The 24,767-nt window shown below is 34.8% G+C and overlaps 1 protein-coding gene across 13 annotated transcripts in view; it reads left to right on the top strand.

The window, feature by feature from the left end:
* Positions 1 to 24,767, top strand: part of EXOC6B (exocyst complex component 6B) — a 648,544-nt gene that overhangs the window by 514,278 nt on the left and 109,499 nt on the right. For 2 of the 13 annotated variants that reach the window (XM_057743621.1, XM_057743625.1), the window contains one exon: positions 17,135 to 17,179. The exons of 10 other annotated variants lie outside the window; for them this stretch is intronic. In XM_057743621.1, coding sequence (XP_057599604.1) covers positions 17,135 to 17,164 — 30 coding nt within the window. In that variant the 3' untranslated portion in view covers positions 17,165 to 17,179. Of the gene's footprint in view, positions 1 to 16,995; positions 17,103 to 17,134; positions 17,180 to 24,767 lie in introns of those variants that run through there. One more of the 13 variants, XM_057743623.1, reaches the window with a different exon arrangement.

The raw sequence follows: 24,767 nt of genomic DNA on the forward strand, positions 1-24,767 counted from the left end.
CCCTGGGAGTGACCTAGAGTTCATTGGTTTTCATGAGTCATCCCCTAGTACATTTGAAAAGATGTTCTTTAGGCTCAGAGATCATAGGACTGAGTTTCCAGTAGAACAAGGCTAAAATTGCTCAGTGTTAAAGCATTGTGAGTGGCGGTGTTTCACCTACATTTTTGTCCTCCTCACTGAGGTCCCAGAATAAAGTGACTGAGAAAGGAATCCATTTAGCAACTGATACCTTTAGCAACTTTAAGATACCTCTAGTAGAGCCACCCACTATGGACCATCCCAGAATGTAGAGCATTGAAGGGGAAGTCAGGATACCTGTGATGTTGCCAGCAACTAGGTTATTTTGGAAAAGTCCCCTCCTTGTATTTTAATTTTCCACTATGTAAAATGAAAAAATTAGGTTAATCTTCATGTTGTCTTTGATCTCTTGTGTCCTGTGATTTTGGATTATCCTTACTTGCTTTAAACTTATCCTCTTCAAAATGGTTTCTTCCTTAACTTCTTATATGTACTCGCTTAGAATTCCTATATTCCTATATTTCAGTTTTAGAATATAGCATGTATTTATTAGGAAGCTTTTGGCTTTACTGTCACTGATGACCCTCACCTTATAACACAGGATCCACCGAAATCTTTTAGTTAAATTAATACTTACTGATCCACAAGTCTATATCTCATAGAACTTATTGACTCAGTCGGGGGGAAAAAAAAGTGCTGACACCAGGAGATTCCCTGCTTGGTCTCATCTTCTGAAAACCTGAGGTCAGGATCTTGCTTGCCAGCAATGGAATCTGCCATCAAGATATTGCAGCTTGCCACAGCTACCTTGCTTTAGGGAGTTCTAGCATGATCTATTATTCTATTGCCTAGAGCAAGATGTTCCTGGAAAAGAGGTCTCTGAATGTTCAGCCAATTTAGCAATTCATTGGCTCAGTATTCTGAGTTATTTCAGACTATTATGTGCAAAATTGAAATTTGTCTGGTCACTGCCCAAGAATCAGCACCATTAACAATGACTGGATTAGGAGGTAAAAGACTGGGCAAAAGAGCTTTGAGAAAATTGTTTCCAAGTTAATGAGGAAATCAGTAAGTCAAGAGCAGGCAAAACTTCAAACGAATCTTTAAGATACCTCTGGATCTATCTCTTTGATTACTTCTTCTCAGGCTCTTTTTTTGCAGGGGGCAGGAGTAGAGGCTTTCTTTTCTTCTTGATATCCCTTATTATCATACTTAATATCATACTTAATATCATACTTCAAGGGCTCTACCAGTCCTCTGTACTATCAGTTCTGTCAGTCCTCTGTTCTTCTTACCCTGTATATTTACCTAGCTGAGGAAAAATTGTAAAGGTTTGTGTGTGTGTGTATGTGTACGATAGAATAAATGCCCTGTTCCCCCAACGATGTCCACATATTAATCCCTGTGACCTGTCCACGCTAGGACAAAGGAGATTTCACAGGTATGATGTTAAGGACCTTGAGCAGATTATCCTAGAATTATCTGAGTGAGCCCAGTCTAATCCCATGAGTCCTTAAAAGCAGAATAGAGAGGCAGAAAAGTCATTCAGAGAGATGAGATGGAAGAAAAGAGAGAAATTCAAAGTGTGAGAGGGATTGGACCAACCTTGTTGGTTTTGAAGATGGAAGAGGGAGGTCCTGAGCAAAAGAGTACAGGTGGCCTCTAGAGGCTAAGAATGGCTAGGAATAGCTGACAACCCAGGAAATGGGGATCCCAGTCCTATAGCCACAAGAAACTGAATTCTCTCAACAACCTAAACGGGCAAGGAAACCAATCCTCTCCTCAAGCCTCCAGAAAGAAATGCAGCCCTGCCAACACCTTGATTTTAGTTGGTGGAAACCCATGTTGTACTTCTGACCTATAGAACTGTAAGATAATAAATTTGTATTGCTTAGGCCACTCAATTTGTGGTAATCTATTACGGAAGCAATAGAAAACTAATACAACATACATTCCCTCTTTTGTTGCCAAAATCAAAAACTTTACATTATGCTATTTAATAATGAAATGCAGTGCAGTAGAGAAAAAAGAATGTGGTCTGTACAACTAGACAAACGTAGGTTTGAATCTTGCCTCTCTCATATCCTACTAAATAGCTGAGAAAATTCCCCTTTTGAACTTTTTTTTTTTCTCTAGAAAATGGCCCAATACCAACTAGGTCAGAGAGAGGGAGAATGAGAGTAAGACCGAGAGCGAAAGCAAGAGAGGGAGAGGGAGAAGGAATTGAGAGAGCACACATAAAATGCCTGGCATCTGGTAGTAATTTGATAAATTATAGTGATTAATATAATAAAAATTAAAGACAACACTGACATATTTTAGCTCTCAAAAGAAGCACCATAGTTAAATACGATACCAAAGAAACATGCAACAAAAGAAAAATAGATAAATTAGACTTAATCAGAATTAAAACTTTTTTGTTTCAAAAGACACTATCAAGAAAGCAAAAGATGACCTATACAATGGAAGATAATATTTTCAAATCATATATCTAATAAGGGACTAGTATCTAGACTATATCAAAGAATTTATAACTTAAGATTTAAAAAAAACAATTTTAGAATGGGCAAAGGATTTAAATAGACATTTCTTCAAGGAAGGTATACAAATGGCCAATAAGCACCTGAGAAAATGCTCAACATCATTAAGCATTAGGGAAATGTGAATTAAAACCACAATGCAATATTACTCTATACCCACTGGATAACGTTAATCAATAAAACAGAAAATTGCAAATGTTGGTGAGGTTATAGAGAAATTAGAACCCTTGTACATTGCTGGTGAGAATGTAAAATGGTGCTACCTCTGTGGAAAACAGTTTGGTGGTTCCTCAAAAAGTTAAAAAGAATTACCATATGACCCAGCAAGTCCATTCCTGCGTACATACCCAAAATAATTGAAAACAGATGTTTAAATAAAAACTTGTACTTGATTAGTCTTAGCAACAATATCACCATAGCCAAAAGGGGAAACAACCCAAATGTCCGTCAGCTGATAAATGGATAAACAAAATGTAGTATGTATACAATGGAATATTATTCAGCCATAAAAAGGAATGAAGTATTGATACTGGTACAACATGGAGGAACTTTGAAAACATTATGCTAAGTGAAAGAAGTCAGATGCAGTGGATCACACCACAAACTGTATGATTCCATTTATGTGAAATATCCAAAATAGCCAAATTCATAGAGACAGAAAGCAAAAGTAACTAGGCAGGAACCAAAAATGTAAGTATGCATCTTCAGACTAATTTTCAATAGCTCCATATTTTAGTGAGGGGTGTATAACCAGAGGTTCACCTGAAGGCAAAGTTTCTGAAGAGATTAGAAGATTATCATTAACTTGGCACCAAATGGTGGGAGCCAAATGAATCCCCTATAGTAGCCAAATCATTTTCTCCTCCTTCCAAGTTCTCTCTCCCATCTACTTGGTTTTTGTCCCTGTTTTCTCCTGTAAAAATCATTAGGTGGCCATTTAGGATCAATCACAGAAATAGAGAAAAATGAAAACAGGAAAACTTTAGGGCAGTTTTGTGTTGCTGTAGAAAGCAATATCACCTCTTGGTCAGAGGGACTCTCGGTCTGTTAGGGCTGCCATAACAAAAATATCACAGACTGGATTGCTTAAACAACAAACATTTATTTCTTACAGTTCTGAAGGCTGGGAAATCCAGTATCAAGGCATTGGTAGATTTGGTGTCTGGTGAGAGCCTGCTTTCTAATTCATAGATGGTCGTCTTCTTGCTGTGTCCTCAGATGGCAGAAGACATGAAGAAGCTGTCTGGTGTCTCCTTTATAAGGGTACTAATCCCGTTTAATGAGGGCTCCACCGTCGTGACCTAATTGTTTCCCAGAGGCCCCCTTTCCAAATACCATCATGTCAGGGATTAGGATGAATTGGCATTGGGCATAAAACATTCAGTCTATAATGTAAGGTTATCCTTTGATTCCCCATGATTCTGCTTGAGATGACTTATTTCCTAAGGTTTCTATTACTTTTCTTTCTATCAGATTTGCCATCATTTTGTGTTGGTAGAAATTATTTTTTTTTCATGACAATGAAAGCAATTTGATTTACGTACTTATACATTTAGTCTTCGTCTTCATTTAAATAACAGAAAACACCTTTCTTTTCCTACTAATAAAAAATAAAAGAAGTAGACAAAAGTTTTTAACTAAAATAATTTTGGATGTTATGAAGAACTTCCTATTAGGATGGGGAAAGTAATAATGTTGGGATATTAGGAACTTTCCTAGAAATGTACGTATATACAGACTGTCATTGGCCATGAGTAAACTAGCAGGTCTCTTCTTGGCCCAGAATGCTGGCGCAGGTTTTTATTTACTTAAAGCCTTAACTTCCAGCTGCCTGATAAGAAATTTAAAAATAACATGATAATAGTGCCAGGCACTAAGCATTTCATGTGCATTAACTCATTTATTTCTTATAATACCTCTGTGAGGTAGATACTATAGCTATTTATTCTCACTGTACAGATGTGCTTTCAGTAGTAGAAGTTGATCAGTTAGAAATGTTGTTTTACTTTAGTGTGTTCCTTGTTACTTTAGTGTGTTCCTTGTTCCATAGCCATCCCATTACTTATTTATTCCATAGCTGTCTGTCTTCTACCTTTCTTAGATCTCTTTGTTTAGGCTTTCACTGTATCTACATTAAATGAGAGTTGAGTTTGAAAGTGAATAATGCCTTAAAATATGAGAATCTAGGGATTAGATGTTTAAAGAGATGATGAACTGTTGTGGAAAGAAGGTAGTGTTTGGGGTTGATAGTTCTAGTTGGGCATATACCAGTGGACACATGGACGTTTCCTGGAGACTTTAGGATTATTTGGACTTAATGAAGCAAGTGGAAAAAGCAGAAAATATTTAGGTGTTGTGATCTTTGCTGGGTTTTCCTTCTTTGAAGTCTCTGCAGTGGAGATTTCTTCACTTCAAAGTATTTAAAGGACTTATTTAATTTTATGAGTCTTTCAAATGAGTCGACTATTTTAACTCAGCACTTCCGATGAATTTTCAACAATGGACTCTAGACACCCAAATGGCTGTGTTTTTGTGATGTATGATTGCCTCTTCTAGTTTATATTCTATTGTATAAACATATTTATAATGTTTTATGTTAAAATATTAAGGAGTATTTACCAGACACAGACTTTACTACATTTGCTCTTTATATTACGTGTTGATATAAATCCATTGAACTCTTAATTGAATGTAAGATTCTGTGCTAAACTTTGGGTGGAAGAAATATGTAAGAACTGGTCCTTATCTTTGGTTTATATTCTAGTAGGGAGACAGTTTATACAGTATCAAGTACTTAAATTCCTGAAGTAAAGAGTGCCTGTGTACTGCTCACCTGAAAAAAGGGTCTTTGCTCTTACAGAGTTTTCTCCAGTTTATCAGAGAGATCAGACACTCAATAAGTAATTTTAAATAAGGTGAGCTGGATAGTGAAGGAACTTTAACTTAGTGGTAGAGTTCAGTGACATTTAAGACTAGCTCAGTAAAATTTAGCTGTGAGAGGGAGTGGCAGTCCCATGGTGCATGCATTTGAAGCCCCCAAAGTAAGAGAGAATGAGACATACATGGCCAGATGTTCCAGAACCATGTAGACCAAGTTAGGCTTTTGGACTATAGCATAGAAGTAATGGGAGACCATTGAAGATTTTAAGAAAGGGATGTAATGAGACTTGAGTTTTTAAAAGGTTGTTCTAATTACAATGTGGAGGAATTGAAGGAGGCCTTGACAGACTGGGGGAAACAAACTAGGAGGTTCCTTAGTTTATTATGTGAGATACTTTAAATATGGTCCTGATCCTAAAATGTGTGCTAAAGTGAGCACCTTACAAAAGCGACATGAGAGGAATCTCGTTTATAAACATAGATGCAAATATCTTAAATAAAATAGAATTCAGTTTTAATAGCATTATCTAGAAATTCATGACTAGAAATTAGGAACCATTACCACATTTTCCCAGAATTATAGAGATGAGAGCATATGGAAACTCACCACCAGTTACAAGAGAAGACTAGGATTTTTGGAGAGGTAGGCTTAAACATAATTGAGTAAATTGCCAGTCTTTTTGGAGAGGAGTTTAGCAGTATACAATGAAGATCATAAAATGACCACTACTTTTGACCTAAAAATACTCTTTATTTTCATAAAATTATCCAAAGTGGGTAAAAGAGAAGTACTACATAAGATATTTGTAGCTGCACCATCACTATCTTTAATAAAGAAAAATGAGAAACAGTATAAATATCTAACAGTTGAGAAGAGTTAAACTGTTGTATATTAATCAAAATTGAATATTGTAATTAAAATCACAAAATTGTGGACTATGTTAGTGCATGTGAGGGGAATAATACATATAAAATGTACAACAAAGTAATATTTAAAACATCAGAAAATGGCACATCCATAAAGATATAATTATATAAAATGTATTTTTTAATAGTAAAGATAGGAAACACATCATTTATGTCTCTTAGACTCAGTTCTGTTAACTGTGAAATGAGGATATTGGATTTTAAAGGTATACATTTTCTTTTCAATTCTGATCTATGAATTATTTATGCCCTTTTCTGTAAATGTGTTTTTAAGTGGGCAATATGTATGAATGTATCTTGGGATATGTCTTAATATTTGTCAGCCTATTCAGGGTAGGAAAAGGTCCTCCTTTCCTTCAACTGGGCCTGCTCTTTCCAAGAGGAAAAATGTATTCCGAATTTTTAGGTCGCTGGGACCATGCTGCTTGCTCCCCCTTTTGGAATAGAAGAACAAGACAGGAGGCCCCAGTCACATATATAAATTAGAACAGATTTCTGAGCCCTAAAATTATAATCTTTTTATTTCACTGGCTTCTTGAGATAGTTTGAATCTAATCAGCTGGTGTTCAGAGTTCTAACAAAGCTAAATTAATTTGAAGAATCAGTAGAGATTACTTTCCTAAAAATTTAGAGCATAATAATACATTGAAACTTGCTATTTATTAGAGCAGACAAGGAATTTGGTGGAATACATTAGAGGGAAACTTTTTGTAAGTGCTTACCACACTCCTTCTCCTATGATAAACAGTCAATGTTTGTGATATGTAGTTATTCTGATTTACTGTACCTTTCAGAAACTCCTTCATCCTTTAGATGTATGCACACATTGAATTCATTGAAAGAAAAAAATGTATGGTGCATCTGCTCCCAGAGTCCCTACCAGGTGCCTCTGAACACATAACTTTTCTTAAGAAACCTTGTTCTCAATCTCAGGTGCCTAATATTGACCCAGATAACCTAGCCCCAGTCTTACTGAATTTGTTCCTTGGTGTCTAGGGGCCCTTGCAACTTAAAAGTTGTCAGGTTCCCAAACAGTAGTTTCCCATTTGGGGTAAACATGGTTAATAATAATAGACCTGATATGACCAAAAGTGAGGGTCCTGTCAAGTGCAGAGCTGACTAACCTTTTCATATCACACAAAGGATTTTGTATTAGAGGGTTCATCTTCAAGTTGACTTTCTGCTATGCAAAGTTCACTCCATCTACTCCAGTCTATTTAGTTTAGCGTGACTTTTGAGAGCCCTGCACTGACAGACTAGAGGTAGGTGGTAGGCAACAAACAGATCATCACCTAACATCGAAAGGTATGTGTTTGTTTGTTTGTTTTAATTTACTACATAAAAAAAAAGAGAGAAGTTACCTAATTTGTCTTAGTTTGGGTCAGCTGGATTTATCTCTTTTTGTATCTCTCGGAAGCAGTAGTCTAGAGCTCGAGGTGTGTTATGGCAAATGAAGGGAATGAGATCTACTCCTCGCTCATGATGAAATGAAGCATAACTGTTCTAGAGGTATGGTAGGTACTTTATTCTTTGTTTTTGTATTTTATTTTAATCTAGATATTTTAAATTTGGAGATAAACGATCACTTTCTTGGTTACTGAACCTTATATTTCCACTACACATTTTATCATAAATATCTCCCTCAAATGATTGTTCGGAACTACCTTCCACCCCCACCCTTGCCCAATACTCAGTTTTGAACCTGAATCACAAATAAAACTTCCTGGCTGAAGAGGCAGTGACTATGTCTTTGTAGTCCTTTCCCTAGTGGAAGGAAAATACATGAATGACTAGCTTTTGTTATCTTGTTTAATATTAATATTTTTATATTTTCTTGCTTTTTTGTTTGTTTTCTCTCTTTTGCTCTTTGGCCTACTATGTTTTCAGTGTTTTTATTTTCTCTGATAAACAAGATATGTGTTATACTTTTGCTTCTACTAGTTTTTAGTTTTACCAAACTGCCTTTTATTTTCTTATTCGTGTGAGACATTACCTGTTTATTCCTACTCCTCTCCCATATGAGTTAATAAGCATGATTTTCCTTCTAATCTTTTCCCTCAACCTTGCTTTTGCTGTTGATACTTGTATACAGTTGCATACATATCATAGTATACAAATATATAAAATATATTATCAGTAAGAAATCTGGAGGAGAGGAGGGTTAGGTAAGTGACAACAGCTTAGTGAGAGAGCTAGAAAGTTTAAACAGGATGACAATACAATATGACAAATGCTATAAAAGGAAATGACAGGGCACGCAGTACACATCTAACCTGAATTAGGGATGGGAGTCCTTTCAGGAAATAGTGTTGGCATCTGTGTCCTGTTTTATAGTTATAACAATTTTTAGATTTAATATGTTTGGCTGATTTCTGTGTTCATTACCAGAACACAGACCATAATGACAACATCATTTTTCTGTCCATGAATTCTTGGTAGACTAGTGGGTGTCTTTGGGTAATATTTTCAGGAGTATATTGAAGTAGATTTTGTAAGTCCTTATATACTTGAAAATCTCTCTTCTTTAGTGTCACATGGAAATAACAACCTCAAGAGTATAAATTTCTTGGGTCATATCCTTTTTTTCCTCTTGGGCATTGCTTTGTTGCCAGCCTGATTTTTGTTACTTGGCAATTTACCTCTTTTGCTGCCCACATATTTATAAGCTTATTTCCTTATCGTTGAAGTTTAATAAATTCCCTAGGATATATAATCAGGTATTGATCTCTTTTCATTAAGTTTGCTAGTTATATGGTGACTCTTTCCACTCTGTATGCTTAGGTCTTGGCACTGCTCAACTTTTGTTTTCTATTTTATTATTTTCTTTGCTCTTTTCATCTTCATAGATTTGAATAATCTGTATGTCATAAAAACTTTGTATTCACTATTATGTTCTTCTTTCTCTCCTTTCCTCTGCTTTCAGAGGAAGCATCTCCAACCAAATGGTTATATCTATTGGGTTTTTTTATTTTCAATATTGATTCTACAGTTCACTTTGTAGGGCAGGTTGTAGTTTTACTTGCATCTTTATTTCTTTACCATCTCTTTTATCATCTACCTCATTTTAAAATTCCATGAAACCAGCACTCTTTCTGTTTTGTTCTGTATTTTTATTTTTCAACTCTTTCCCACAGAGAATTTATCATTCCTTGAAATCTATTGAAAACATTAAAATTTTCTTCCATGCTAAAGTTTATTTCTATAGTTTACTTTTTTTTGTTATAAACTCCATGTATATTCTTTTAAGTTACAGAATTTTACCATGTCTTCCCTGTTTCTTGTCTTCCTTTTCCTTAAGACTGTGTAACTAACTCTGAAAAAAAGGGTCTCTTTGGATATATTATTTGCTTGTGAACAGGTTGTCACGTAATTACCAAAACGTGGTCTGCACACTTCTCATCCAGGCATTGTTAGAAATGTAGAGTCTCATGCCTTACTAAATCAGAATCTGCCTTTAAACAAGATACTCAGATGATTGATATACATATTAAAGTTTAAGAGGCACCAATCTACATTAATGCTGTTATATATATATATATACACACATGTATATATACATATAATCTCAAGTTTGAGGAATAATTGATGGAAGTATCACCTAGACCCATTTGATTAACTGCTTGATTATTTTTATATAGGGAAGCAATCTGCAGTTATCCTTTTGCCATAAAAATTGGGGGAGGAGCAGGAATCAGTAACCTACAGAATACACTACTCTCATGGGTTTTCCAGGCTCATCTCCTTCTTGTTGACAACTTTTCACTCAGAGGTACAGCCGTACCCCTTTGCTATTTCAACCTCAAACTGTGTTTTATTCCTGGTGTAGAAGAGGAAATACTTTTATTCTATAACTTTAGGTTCTTTTTGGGGGGGCTATAAATTAAACTGACAAAAGACAGACTAACAGGAGAAAAGGCATTAAATTTTAATATTTTTATATACATGGAGGCTTCACAGAAAAGAATTGAAAACCCAAAGAAGCAGCTAGATTCAGTGTCTTATATACCATTTTAACGAAGGGTGATAAATTGTGGAGAAGTGACTAGATAAAGGAAAGGGAATTTGGGATTCTAGGGGAGGTGAGTTGCGGGACAGTGATTGGGAAATGTATGACAGTTAGGGGTTGTTTAGTAAGGTTTGTTATGCAGACTCATCTGGCATCTTATCTGCTCTTCTGGGTATAGGACACCTTTACAAATGGAAATTTATGTCATCTTTACAAAGGAAAATTTATGCCCTGCTCTTAGGCTGAAAGTGGGAGGGCAGAGTGTTCTTCCTGTGTAAGCTATTTCTCATTTACCTTCAGCTCAAAATAATCCTAAATAATACTAAAGTGGCATATTTTGGAGGGGCATATTCTGGGAATCATAGTCCTGAAATGTCCTTGTCCATGCTTTATGGCCTTATCTATGCTTTGAATATTGTGAATTCTTCCTGAATCCTGACAAATAAGTTTCTTAGTTTCAAATCAGGTTGAAACATGTCATCATGTACTATAGTTTCATGAGAGTTTTAGTGGGAAGCTGAGGAAGGGCAAATAGGGCATTGTTAACATTCCCATCATTGAGAAGTCCTCACTATAAAAATGCAGGAGCCAGATGGCCATTTTTAAGAATGCTATGTGAAGAATTCCTCACTGATGGAAGATTGCATGAATGACTTCGAGGTTTCCTCCCACCCAAACATATTACCGTTTAGTGGTCCTTTTGTTGCATGTAGTCCAGTTTATATACCTTTCCCTAAGGTGAAATCACCTGAAACTTTATAATGGCATACATCTTACAGAGTGGTTAAGTATAAATGCTGTTCCACTTTAAGATTGTGACCTTCTTAGAGAGATTGGGCTCAGTCCTTTTTTAATCATTTAAAATGTTGATTCATTTCTAGTATTTAGTTTATAATTTATACACATTACCTTAATTTGTATCTCCATGTTACTCTTTTGAGTCATGTTTTACAGCTGAACTAAAATGTGGCCAAAGAGATTAAGCAACTTGTTTAACATAATTTAGCTGATAATTGCAGAACCTCAACTACTTACTGGCTGTGTAATCTTCTCAAATGACTGACCTCTTTCTTCTTCAATTTCCTCATTCATGAAAAGGTCATTGTACCTTACTGCAAATAGTTCTTATGAGGATTGAACATGTCAATGTATGTACGCTTAGTGTCTGGTAAATAGTAAATGTTCATTAACTGTTTATTTTTTCCCTTTTCTGCAGTTGTGGTTTCCCAGGCATACTTTGTGCCTTTCTAATTTCATGTCTCTCCTCCCTGTTCTCTCTATGCCACTAATCTCAATCCATTGAAAAGGCACCCATTTAACTGAGACTAAGGAAATATTCACACAACTGCACAAAGCTGTATGTACCAAGAAGTTTGTCACAGCATTGTTTATAATGACAAACATTTGGAACAATTCAGTTAAATTAAGATTTGATTTATTTAATCCAAGTTTGGATTAAATTATTGAATCAAAATTTGATTCCTTCAATCTGATTAAATAAATTATGATACATATATACTATATGGCATGGTACATATCTCAGATGTAATGAGTGTTGAGTTGATATTTATAAAGTACTTAGAACAGTGCCTAGTACATAGTAATTGCTATGCTTTCATAAAATGGTAAATTCAAATCACAGAATGTAATGCACTTGTTAAAAATGATTTTTTTTAAATCTACTTTTATTTACATTCAAATTGGTCACAGTATATTGTTAAGACAGAAAATAGGTCATAACACAGTTATCTATGATATCACTTTAAAAGGTCTGGAAAGATATATTTAAAATATTTTTTTAAAGAGTGCAGAGCCAGAAATCCAGCCTAATTTTTCTAACACCTGACTTCCTTGGCAATAAGTCAGAGTTGGGTTATATATGACCTTGAGAGATATATTTAATAGTGACGAGTTTTAAGGGTTTTACCTTAGCTCCTCTTAGTCCATGTGGCTGTCAAAGTAAATTCTTATGGGCCTTGTTTTTGTTCGGATTAAGAGTGATGAGATTCTAGAGCTCAAACTGATTAGGCTTGCTTACTTGGAAATTAAGGAGCTTTGGGGTTAGAGGACAAGTGGCAACTTGCTTAACTCACCTTAGGTGGGGGTGTTTAGATATAATTAACAGATTACAAAGTTTCTTAAAGGGAAAACTGTCAGAATCTCCTTTCTATGAAAATGCTATTTGGGGAGACTAATTCCAGTTACCCCTCATGGGTTGTTGTGAGGATTAAATGAATTAATATATTTAAAACACTTAGAAGAATACCTAGAATATAGTAGCACTATTGTTTCCTAATGTTTGTGTGGGGTTTTTTTGAGCCATGCAGTATTTAAGTGGAGCAGAAGTTCTAGTGAAGTATCTATTACCCTATGACTACTGTCACTCAACCAGAACACAGGGAGAAATGATGTTTTTTTTCTCAGTGATTTTGGCTAAATATAAATATATATATATATATTTGAAAGGAGGAAACAGAGGTATCCTTATTAACAGAGTGTATCATCATCAGCCTAAACATTCAAGTGAATTGATTGAAAAATAATATGCTAATAAAAATGGTCAGCAAGATGGTCAGACATAAAATTAATATACTAAGACAAATAGCTTTCCTATATAATGGAAAATACCAATAGAGGGAACAGAATCGATAAAAGTCCTGAGGAACAAACCTAATTAGAAACGTACAGCATGTGTAGGGAAAATATCATAAAACTTTGCTGAAGGACAAAAAAGAAGAATAAATGGAGAGACACAGCATGTTCCTAGATTGGAAGATCTAGGAATTTGTCAACATTTCTGTCAGTATTTTCTGCTTGAAACTAACCAGTGAATTCAGTGGAATATTAAGCAAAGACCCTGTGGAATTTTTTTATGGAACTTGATAGATTGATTCTCAACCTTGTCTGGAAGATAAAATGTATAAGAATAGCCAGGAAATTTTTGAATAATAGCTTATCATATTTGAATTCTTACTATGTATTAGGTACTGATTTAAGTACTTTACATAGCTTTCCTTATTTAATCCTACTAGTAATAAAGTGTAAGAACTGTTAACATGACCATTCTTCAGATCACACCTACTAGAAAGGTACAGAGAGATTGAGTAGCTTGCCCAAGGTCACCCAACTAGTAAATGACAGAGCTGAGATTTCAGTAGTCTGATTCTAGCCCCTGTTCAACTACTATACTACTGCTTGTATACTGAGGGAATACTTTCACCACTTGATATCACATCATCATATAAAGCTATAAATTAAAAGTTATGATTTCGTGCAAGAATAAAGTTAGCACAATGAAATAAAATAGGTCCATGGGAATTTAACTTATTTATGATAAAGGGGCAATCTAAAATCAGTCAGAAAAATGTTGGTAAATGGTGCTGAGACAACTCACTGTCTCTTTGGGGAAAACCTTAAGTTAGATCGCTGCTTCATACCATTCCCAAAAATAAATCCCAAGTGTATTAAAGACCTAAACGTAAAAGGTATTTAAGAAAAATAGGAGAATATATTTAGATGCTCAAGGTGAGAAAGACTTTCTAACTAAAATGAAAAATCTAAAGCCATAAAATAAAAGATTGACAAGATTTAAGACTTTAATATGGTAGAAAACAGTGTAAACAAAGTTCAGTCACAATCTGAGAGAATAATGGCAATATCTATCATGAAACTGATTAATATCTAGAATATATTTAAAACTCTGAGGACTCAATAAGAAAAAAATGCTAACAGCTCAGTAAAAAAACGATCAAAGGATAATCAACAGGCAGTTCTTCAAATAAGAACTAAAAGTTCCCCCCAAATGAAGATACTTACCTTCATTATTAATGGAGATTAAAATAATAATGAGATATCATTTTCAGTTATCAGATTAGGAAAAAAGTTTGCAAGAAGGAGTGAAGAAACTGACACTTCAAAGCTGTAAATTAGGGTATAAATTGGTGCAGCATGTTTGAGGACAGTTTTGAAAATAACTATCAGTATTTTAAATTACACCCTCCATTTGGTCTCTAGTAATTTTACCTCTAAGAATCTAAGCTAAAGAGATACTGTCATGTATCCAAGAATATAAATATAAAATATTCATTAAAGTATTCTGTGTAAGAGTGAGAAATTAGAACAAATATCCATTAGTTGAAGAATGGTTAAATTGTGAACCATTCCTAGTTGAGATATTATACATCCCTTTAAAAGGTTGAGGCAGTCATATATATACTGGCATGAAAAGATCTCCAAGACATACCAAGTTTAAAAAGATAAGTCACCAAACAATACTTTCAGTAAAATCTCTTCTACACCTAAAAATCTGTTTATATTGTACATATTTATATACATTAACACTTAAATTATCCTTTCATCTTGAAGATGAGAGAAAAGGGAGAATTTCAACCTTTACTTGACATCCTTCTTTAAACTTGAGAATGTGTTCACATATTCCTTGCATACTTTTTCAAAATGCAATTAAGTATAGAGGATAAATTTAGAGGTGGGAAATTTCTGTAGAATAATTTTGTTCATCCCTTGTCTTTCTTCTTTCTGCAGGTGTATTCTCTGTAGAATAGTACAAGAGAACAGTCTTTCGCATGATGGCAAAACATCTTCCTCAGGGAATTTAGTTCACAAGTAGAAACTTGGGAAAAGTCAGAAAAACATTCTGTTTATCCTGCATTTTCCTTTGCCTAATTTCATCCCACTACACCTAGTTAAAGTCTCTTGAGATGTTTTACTCTTCTCTCCTCCTTGATAGTCACATTCTTTAAATACCTGAAGAATCGTCATATGATCATGTCTTTTCTATTTCCATTTTCAAAGCATTATTGTACATGTATCTTTTATCATGAAATACCTAGAACACTTTTTGTGAGCAGACAAAATAGGTAAATAATCATAATAAATCATGATATTTTCATCTGTCTGCTCTGCTCTCATCTACTATTTAAATGTATGCTATACATATAAGAGGCCCTCAATAAATACGGAATGAGTTATCTTAAAATATTTAGGGGATTCTCTTGAACTCCCCTTCTTCCCTGTCCATGTGTGCTATAAAAAGAACAGTGATATTGCTATTAGGAAGGCCAAGGAAATTTGACTTATGGTTTTGGCAACTCAGAAAGCTTTTCCACTGGAAAAATCTGAAAGACGCATGTTTATTCTCCCCCAAGCGTATCAAGGTATCATTTCAGCTAGTTCAAACAATGTTACATTAGAAACTTCCTGTTTTATATTAGAAACTGCCAGAATGAATATAATCTTATATTCAGCACTTCAGTAGTACGTACTCATTTTTTTTCTGAAAAAAAATTTGTATTTAATATATTTTTATTTAATATGTAAAATTGAGACATACATGTTTAGGATTCTGTTATGATTCTCTTTCTGTGAACCCTTGGACAAACCAGTAACTACTCTAATTCTTCAGTTCTTCATCTTTAAGATGAAGAACGTATCTTTGTATTTATTTTACAGAGAAATTATAAAGCCTAATTCTTATTACAAAGACCCCTTGTAAAGATTTAACTTCTACCTTCTCCTTTATACAATATCTTTGCTATATTCTAAAAAATATATATATATACTGTAAATCTGTTTTCCCTTCTTAATTTGTTTTGTTTTCAGTCATCTAATCTTTTAAAATAAATATACTAGAAGTGACTTCAAAATGTCATCTGGTCTAATTATAGGGTAAGCAGATGCTTCAAGAACTCAGGACAGAGTCATCTTTTCTCTTTTTGAAAACCCTAGGAAGATGCAAACTTCACATCTTTCCTTTTTCAGTCATCTAGCCTGAGACCCCTAAGATTGAGGAAGTAGTTCTTTAAGCCCTGTTCTGGTTCTTGCTGTTTTAATGAACACTTACTGTGGTGCTCCTTGACAATAGAGAACACTCCTTAGACTTAATGGACAATTTTAATTTGCCCATTAATCATTTCTATTAGTTATCTTCTGCTGCATGACAAATTACTCCAAACTTAGTGGCATAAAATAACACATTTTTTGTCTTACAGTTTCTGGGGGTCAGGAGTGAGTGTGGCTTAGCTAGGTTCTCTGGCTCAGGGTCTCCCACAGAACTGCAGTCATTTCAAAACTCTATTGGGAAAGATTTACTCCCTTGCTTACTTAGTAGTTGGTTGTTAGAGGATCCATTTCCTTATAGGTTGTTGGACTGAGACCTCAGTTCCTCAAGAGCTGTTGGCCTCAGACCTTTAGTGCCTTGTCACATGGGCCTCTCCCTAGAGCATCTCACAACATGGCAGCTTGCTTCATGAGAGCAAGCAAGTGGATGGGTAAGAGAGAGTTTGATGGCAAGACAGAAGTCAATCTTTGGAACCTAATCACAGAATCCCCTCACTTTTCCCACGTTCTACTTGTTTTTTCTAGTCCGGGTTTAAGGAGGTACCAATAACCTACCTGCTGACACGTCCAGACACAGGATAGCAAATATACAGTTGTTTCTAATGAAAACAAAAAATTTCACCTGTAGACATAGATTTAAGATCTACACCAATTTGTAGTCAGCTGAATTCACACTTAGGACCAGGATTCAAACTAGGGATTGATTTAGCAAATCACCTGACAGAACCTTGAAACCAAATATTCCTCGTGTCTTCCTCTTTCCTCTAGATCTAAAAGGTTGGATAGAAGACAGACTGAGGCACATGTGTCTGAGAAGTAATACAGAAACTTATATAGATGATGAAACATCTTCACTTCCAACTAGATCAATACAATGTTGAAAACTAGGCTTATTTTTCTTCTGCAGAAAGTTATCACCTGTAATGATCATCTGTAATGAACCAGACAGTAACCAGGCAGTTACCATTGGAACACTGTTACCACTGGAAGATGTACGTATGAAACAAGAAAGCAAATCAGATCAGTTTTGGTAAGGAAGGGGCCTCTTGAGTAATAAAGCAAGGAAATCTCTTTCTCTCTAGGTCATACTGAAGTTTACCCATCTTAGGAAATTAGGGTGACAGTTTATTAGGTGGGAGGGACTGGTTTTCACTGTCTTTGAGAAAAGAGATTCTGCAGTCTCATGGTAACTTTTTTCCAGTATTTTCAACCCTTTTCTTGAAACCTGTTTCTTATTATTCTGGCCTTGATTGAGCTCACAAGCCATTCAGAACTATTATTGCATTAATTTTGGATCACAATTGGAAATGGACATACATACCAGTGTATATATATAAACAGGTACATACACTTAGGCAATTTTCCTCTCATCCTTTCTTCTCAAGGTTCAATTCTCCCCAACTTTATTAGCCTCTCCTAGAATCTGTGCTCTGTCTCAAACATTGTGGCTTAAGGCATTCTTTGAATTTTTAGTGTAGTTTTTTTATGTCTCTGTGGTTTTGAGAGCCTCAATTTCAGGTATTTTTACAGATATTTCATATAAAAATGAGTTTTGTTTTTTGTTTGCAAGCCTTTGTATCCAGTCCCTCATTCTAATCTTACTCTTTTTTTTTTTTTTTTTTTTTGGTTATTAGAGATGGATTAGAGGATTACATTTTTATAATATAGGTCCTAGACATCTCCTTGAATATGTAAATAGATGGATAGGTAGATATAAACATATAGAGAGAAATATACACATAAGTATAAACACCTAATAAGGATGTTATTCTGGCAAATCTGCAGTAAATTTAGGAGAGATGAAAAAAGAGGCAAACCAAGGATATCTGCTCTGAAAATCAAAAGAGTTTCCTTGTACTTATTTTAAATGGTATTTTGAAACTCAGAGGTTTGTGGACTTGTCCTGGCTGTGCCTCTGGTTGCAGTGAACACTGGTCCCACTAGACTATGCTGCATCTTTGTCTGAATTTATTAGGAGTCCCAAAGCTCTACTTTCCTGGTAACTGACTCCTTATCTCTCCTGCTTTCTCCTCTTACCATCTGGAAGACATACATCTGCTGATATAATTTCAATTCCAATTTCTTTCTTACAGTTCCAATTTGGTGAAAATGAAAACCCCACCCATTAGAATCATTGAAAGCTTCATCCATATCATTATACTATAAGATGCGTGCAGATCTTTCTGTATTCCTTTTCCAGTCAAGTTCAGGAAGCAGACAAGATTGAGGTTATTACTCTTCATTCTGTATACCAGTCTGGGTTTGTCATACTTGTACAGAATCACAGAACCTTTAAGATTCACCCTAAAGTGAAGCCCTAATGTTTCTACTGTCATCAGAATGGGACATGGGACAAGCTCTTAGGCTGGCTTTTATTTTACAGCAAAATCAAGTTTTCTACTGATAGAATGAGGATGTCAAAAGAAATTAAGCAGATTCTCAGAGATTATGTGCTTTGAAAAGAGCATATTTGGTCATCTGGCTTCAAAATACTCATTGAAGCTGTAGTTTTAGTTTTAAAAAAATCACAGTAAATAATGACTGAATATCTACTAGATTTATAAGAGAAATAGGAGAGTGGAGAACGTAGAGCTGTGCCTCTCATTTCATGTACTGTCATCTAATATTAGAGAAAGGTTGAACTCAACTAGACTGGTGCCACACCTTTTCTCTGTAACAAGAGTTGGCAATCTGTAGCCCACTGCCTGTTTCTAGAAATAAAGTTTTATGGGAATGTAGCCATACTCACTCATTTGCCTGCTGTCTGTGGCTGCTTTCACACTGCAGTGGCAGAACTGAGGACTTGATACAGAGAATAAATATGTGGCCCACAAAATCTAAAACATTTACTATCTGACCCTTTACAAAAAAGGTTTGCCACCTCCTGCTTTACAGTATTAAACACAAGAAAGTGAAAATCTTTGCAAACTTAAGAGGGAAAAAAATTCTCTATAATGATAATTAAGTTGTTCATGTTTTTGATCAATAGAAATGTGTTTTATTTTTTAAGTAAGAGGATGTAATTGTATAAAAAGACTGGTAGGGAGCATTAAAGTATTTTTAAACATGAAGTCTGAATAAATATTGAGACTTTTTAATATTTAAGATATTTTTGTATGTAAATACTTAAAAATACTTTAAAATAAGAAACCGGGCCTGAAATCCCTAATAATATCAATCATTTGGGAGAAGAAGAGTAGGGTTAATAAATTCTCTTTTATTCTTGACACTGATAATTATGTTTATATTTAAAAAATTTAATTGGGACTGTATACATTCTAAATCATTAGCAAAAACTAATCAAAGAAAATTTGTATGTAGCAAATGAAACAACAAACAAGAAAACAAAGCAGAAAGCACAAAAACAGATAATATAAGACCAAACATACTCATTATGAGGTAAATAGATTAAATGTCCCTACTAAAAGGCTCAGATTGGCTTTTTAAAAATAGCCAGATATCCAAAAGTAACTCTGACATGTTAAAAGACAAATAAAAGACAAAAAGTCAAGCAAATACAATTTAAAGGAAAGTATAAGTTGTAGTATTAAAATTGATTAACATGTTAGGAGTTAATATATTGATTTTTACTTGAAGAAATTGAAGTGCAACTGCATTTAATTTCACTGAACATTGTTATTGAGTTATTGATGAAGCACGATTGTTCAGGTCTACCATTGTAGTAAACATGTAAATACTCTCTGGAGAATATAGTATATTAGATTTTGGATTAGTGCATAAATGTGTGAAAGAAGAAGAAAATCTGGTTAGCAGCAGAAGAACACACCCAAGTTTCTGAGGAAAGAAGGTCAGACGCAGGTGATTATTGCCTATGCTCAACATGTGCCTTCCTCATTCTGAATGCCTTGAAATTAGAGCCACATTGGTCAAAATTCTAGACAGCAATTGTTAACAGATTCTCAGTGGTCTGTTTCTATGGTGAAGAGTCAAATTGAGGACAGGAGAAGAGAATGACTATGATGCTAACTTTGGGAGTAAACAATAAATAATTGTTCATTCAATTCTTAGCTCTTGTCTCCCCATACAAATCATTTTCTCTTTCTATTTGTCTTTTTTTTTTCATCTCAACACTTATGAAAGTTATTCAGGCTTATCCTTCATATCTATTATTTAAGTTGCTGAAGTTATGATCATTACTACCTTTAATACTTATTGAAATTCTACTATTGCATTTTTTTTTGCATTGTTTGCACTATCTCCCTTATCATGACTACTTTTGTTGCGGAATTCTGTTTCCTTGCATTGTATTAAGAATGCAAGTTAGTTTTTATTTTTAATTTCTCTCTGGTTTCTATATTAAATCTATTTTAAAAATATGCCTTTTCTCTTCAACTTTCAGAATGATAGTCCCTTCTGTGATCCTAGAGTATTTTTCCATCATTTTTTTTTCCTGATTATTCATCATGGAAGGAGTATTTAGATGCATCCTGTATATCAACAGATAGAATATGTCGTTCACTATGGTTCTATTTACTTGGGTTTGTTTGCCATACAGTATCCCAAGAAATATCAGGAAAGAAAGTTCATGCTCTTGTATCTAAGTTAGGAGTCAGCACAGTAGCATGTGTTGGAAATCTAGAGGGGAAAAAAAATGTTGATTCATTGGGCACATCACCATAAGTCATTTCTAGGCCAAAAGCTCAAATACTAGACTTTCAGTTTTAAAAACAAGACACCTGTTTACACTTTTCTTAAGTGTGATTAGCCTCATCTCAGATCCATAGCTGGAGAGCACATTGACATACACAATTCCTATGCAGGTACCTCACCATTAGCAATTATTCATCAAATACCATATGAATGGTTTATCATAAGCCTATACCTGCATTGTTTCTTTCTCTGACATTAACCAGAAGATGAATGAAAACTCTGTTGCCCCAATATGGCCTCTTACTGGGATCTTTAGTCTGTACCCATGTTGTAACTCCATAATGCTTTGCATCACTCAAGTCCTACCGCCTTCTGTCATGTTATAAAAGCATAAGTACAAGGTAGGGGCTGAGAACAAAGGATATCCAGCTCTGTGCACTTCAGAAAGCAGCAACTGGTAAATGAACTGCTGGTGAGAATGCGGCACCATTAGATCTCTCATGTATACGTTACTGGTGGGAGTGTAAAATGGTACCGTCACTCTGGAAAATAGCCAAGCAGTTTCTTGTAAAATTAAATATATACTTACCATATAAACCAGCAATCACCCTCCTGGGCATTTGTCCTAAAGAAGTGAAAACATGTTTACAAAAAAAAACCTGTACATGAATGTTCATAGCAGCTTTATTTGTAATAACCAAAAACTGGAAATGCACTTCCAGTATATAATCCAAAGAATGAATGGATAAACAATCCGTGACACATCTGTACAATGGAGTATTACTTGACAGTAAAAAGAACTGATCTATTGATTTATATGTAAAAGGTAGGATGGCTCTTGAGTGCATTATGCTAAGTAAAAAATAAAAGCCAATCCAAAGGGTTATATACTGTATAATTCCATTTATATGACATTCTCTAAGTGACAAAGTTATGGTCATGGAGAACAAATCAGTGGCTGCCAGAGGTTAGGGTTGGGCATAGGGGAAGTTTTGACTAGTAAGAAGTAAAACAAAGGAGTTCCTTAATGGTGATGGAACAGTTTTGCATTCTTTACACAAGTCTACATGTGATAAATTTTTATGCAGCTGTATACAGCATACACACATACAAGTGCATATAAAACACACATACACAAGAATATGTGTAAAAACTGGTGAAATCCAAATAAGGTCTACGCCTGCATCCATGGTATCATACCAGAGTCAGTTTCCTGGTTTTGACAATGTATTCTGGTTATATTAGGTGTTATCATTGGGGGAAGCTTGTTGAGAGGTTTATGGGAACCCTTTGTATTATTTTTTAAACTTTTCATGAGTCTATTTCAAAATTTTTAAATTATGTTTAAAAAAAAGCATCAAATATGCAACAGATTTATCCACCCAATATCCACCCAATTTTTGTAATTGGTGTAGACCAGTAGTTTTCAAACCTGGGAGGTCACAGATTCATTTAAAGTGCTTTATAAAAGAAAAATATTCACTTCTGGATAACATTCCCTTCCCCCCATCCCCCACACCAGACCTCTAGAATCAGGATCTCTAGAAAGGGAGCCAAGGAATCTGTATTTGCAGAAAATTTGCCCAGTGTTGGGAAACACTGTTATAGAGCCTGGTTTCTGAGCCAAGGGTAGGAGTGGAAAAGACTGGTAGGTCTGTTCTGTGTGAGCCCTGGATTGTGATCCTCAGTTCTGCTCTAGTCTTGTTAGTTTGAAAATCCTTCTGAATTTTGGCAATAGTTTTAACCATTCATTTTAGATTTTAACATTGTTAAAAGTTTTTACTTTTTTCAGAGTTTTTATAGCCATTACAGTGGGAACTGTCTTGAGGCTGTGTCTTTAGCTACAAATCAGTTGCCAATTTAAACCAGAAGCAGGGCAGTAGTACTTTTATAGATGGACCCTGTCTTTGCCTTATCCCCATGTGAATGGTGACTTGCTTCCAGCTTTCCCCAGTTAGGCTACAGAGTTCTACTTTACTTGATCCGATCTTCACATTGATGTGGCGTCAACATAAATCATGTTTCCCTCAAGATTGGCTAGTGAGTGGAAGACAGCCAAGGCACACCACAGTGAAGACATCAGTTGGGAAAATTACATCCAAAACCTGGAAGCGGCTGTCACTGAAGTTTTTGTTTATGAAAATTGGAAAAGCTCTCCCCTCTCAGCCACTGACATCCCTGATTTATTGTTTCTCCACTGAAAATTATCCAAAGATGTTTTCAGACATTAGCTGGTGAAAGCCAAATTTATTGAAGGTGGAGGAAAATGTAAAGAACCATTATATTTGTGAATTTCTCAGTCAGACATGGCAACCTTTTAATAGCTAGAGTTGACCAGATTCTTTTTGTGCATGTAAAAAAAAAATCATTTGAGGAGCTATAATATGACCCATAGTGCTAGAAGGGACAGATATCTTATGCTGTGGTGCAAAGAATTCTGGCCAAATAATCAGGATACTTGAGTGTTTACGCTGACTCTGCCACTAACTAAAACTGTATTCTTAGTTGAATTGCTTAACTGCTCTAGGATCTTGATTTCCTTATCTGTAAAATTTGGGGGTAGACATTAGATCCACATCTCCTTATGTGACCTGTTGTTTGAAATTTTCAATTTTGAAAATTGAAAACCAATTTTTTTTAAATTTCAAATTGTGTTTGTAAATAAAATAAGAAAAGCTATTTCATGCTAGTAAGTACAGGTATTTCTCAAAAATAAATATCAACATGACTAACCTTAAATCCTAATAAATACAAAATCAAATTGAATTAAATACATTTTCTCTTTTTAAATATCAGTTTTTAAAAGACTAAGAATATTTTTATGTACATTATAAGGAATCTGATCAATGAATGCAACTACAAGTTTATTTAAGATCATATTTCAGACTTATTTGCAAAATTATAATTATTTTTATGGTCTTTATATAGTTTTATTTTTTCAGTATTTCTTATGTTTTCTGCCTTTAACAAACAATCTATTATGGGCAAAAATTAAGCAATGTATGAGTGTATAGTCAGAGTTCTCCAGAGAAACAGAACCAATAAGATGTACGTGTATGTATATTTATGTGTATATAATTATTTACTTACTTATTATAATAAATTAGCTCATGTGATTATGGAAGCTGGCAAGTATCCCAAGATCTGCAGTCAGCAAGCTGGAGACACAGATATAGTTCCATAAAAATGCAGCAGGCTTGAGACCCCAAAAGCTGACGTATTCATTTCAGTCCAAAGGCCAGAAAAGACTGATATCCCAGCTCAAGGCAGTTAAGACAGGAGTTTCCTCTTACTTGCAGGAGGGTCAGCCTTTTTGTTCTATTCAGTCCTTCACCTGACTGGATGGGGCTCACTTGCATTAGGGAGAGCAATCTGCTTTACTAAGTCTGTTGATTAAAATGTTGATATTTATTCAGAAACACACCCACAGACAAACCCAGAGTAATGTTTCACCAAATGTCTGGCCCAGTCAAGTTGACACATAAAATTAACCATCACAATGAGTAAAAATGAAGACATCTTCAACTTTTATGATGGTAAAAATACACACACACACACACACACACACACGCACTCATATCACAGAACCTAGCTGTGTTCAGCCGAAGAGAAAACCAACCAAGTGATTGGATCATGAACACAGTCTTCTGAATTCCTTTGGCTACTACTCATGACTTACTGTACACCCACTTAGAGAATCTCAAGCAGTACAGATTTAAAGGAGAAAAGTTTACAAATGAACTTATTTACAAAACAGAAATAAGAGTTTTACATGTAGAAAACAAACAACGGTTACCAGAGGGGAGACTGAGGTAGTGGGGGGGCGGGGGGGGTATAAATTGGGAGACTGGGATTGACAAATACACACTACTATATATAAAATAGGTGACTAATAAGGACCTACTGTATAGCACAGGGAACTGTTCTCA

This window comes from Hippopotamus amphibius, chromosome 7, assembly GCF_030028045.1.
Source record: "Hippopotamus amphibius kiboko isolate mHipAmp2 chromosome 7, mHipAmp2.hap2, whole genome shotgun sequence".
Lineage (NCBI taxonomy): Eukaryota > Metazoa > Chordata > Mammalia > Artiodactyla > Hippopotamidae > Hippopotamus > Hippopotamus amphibius.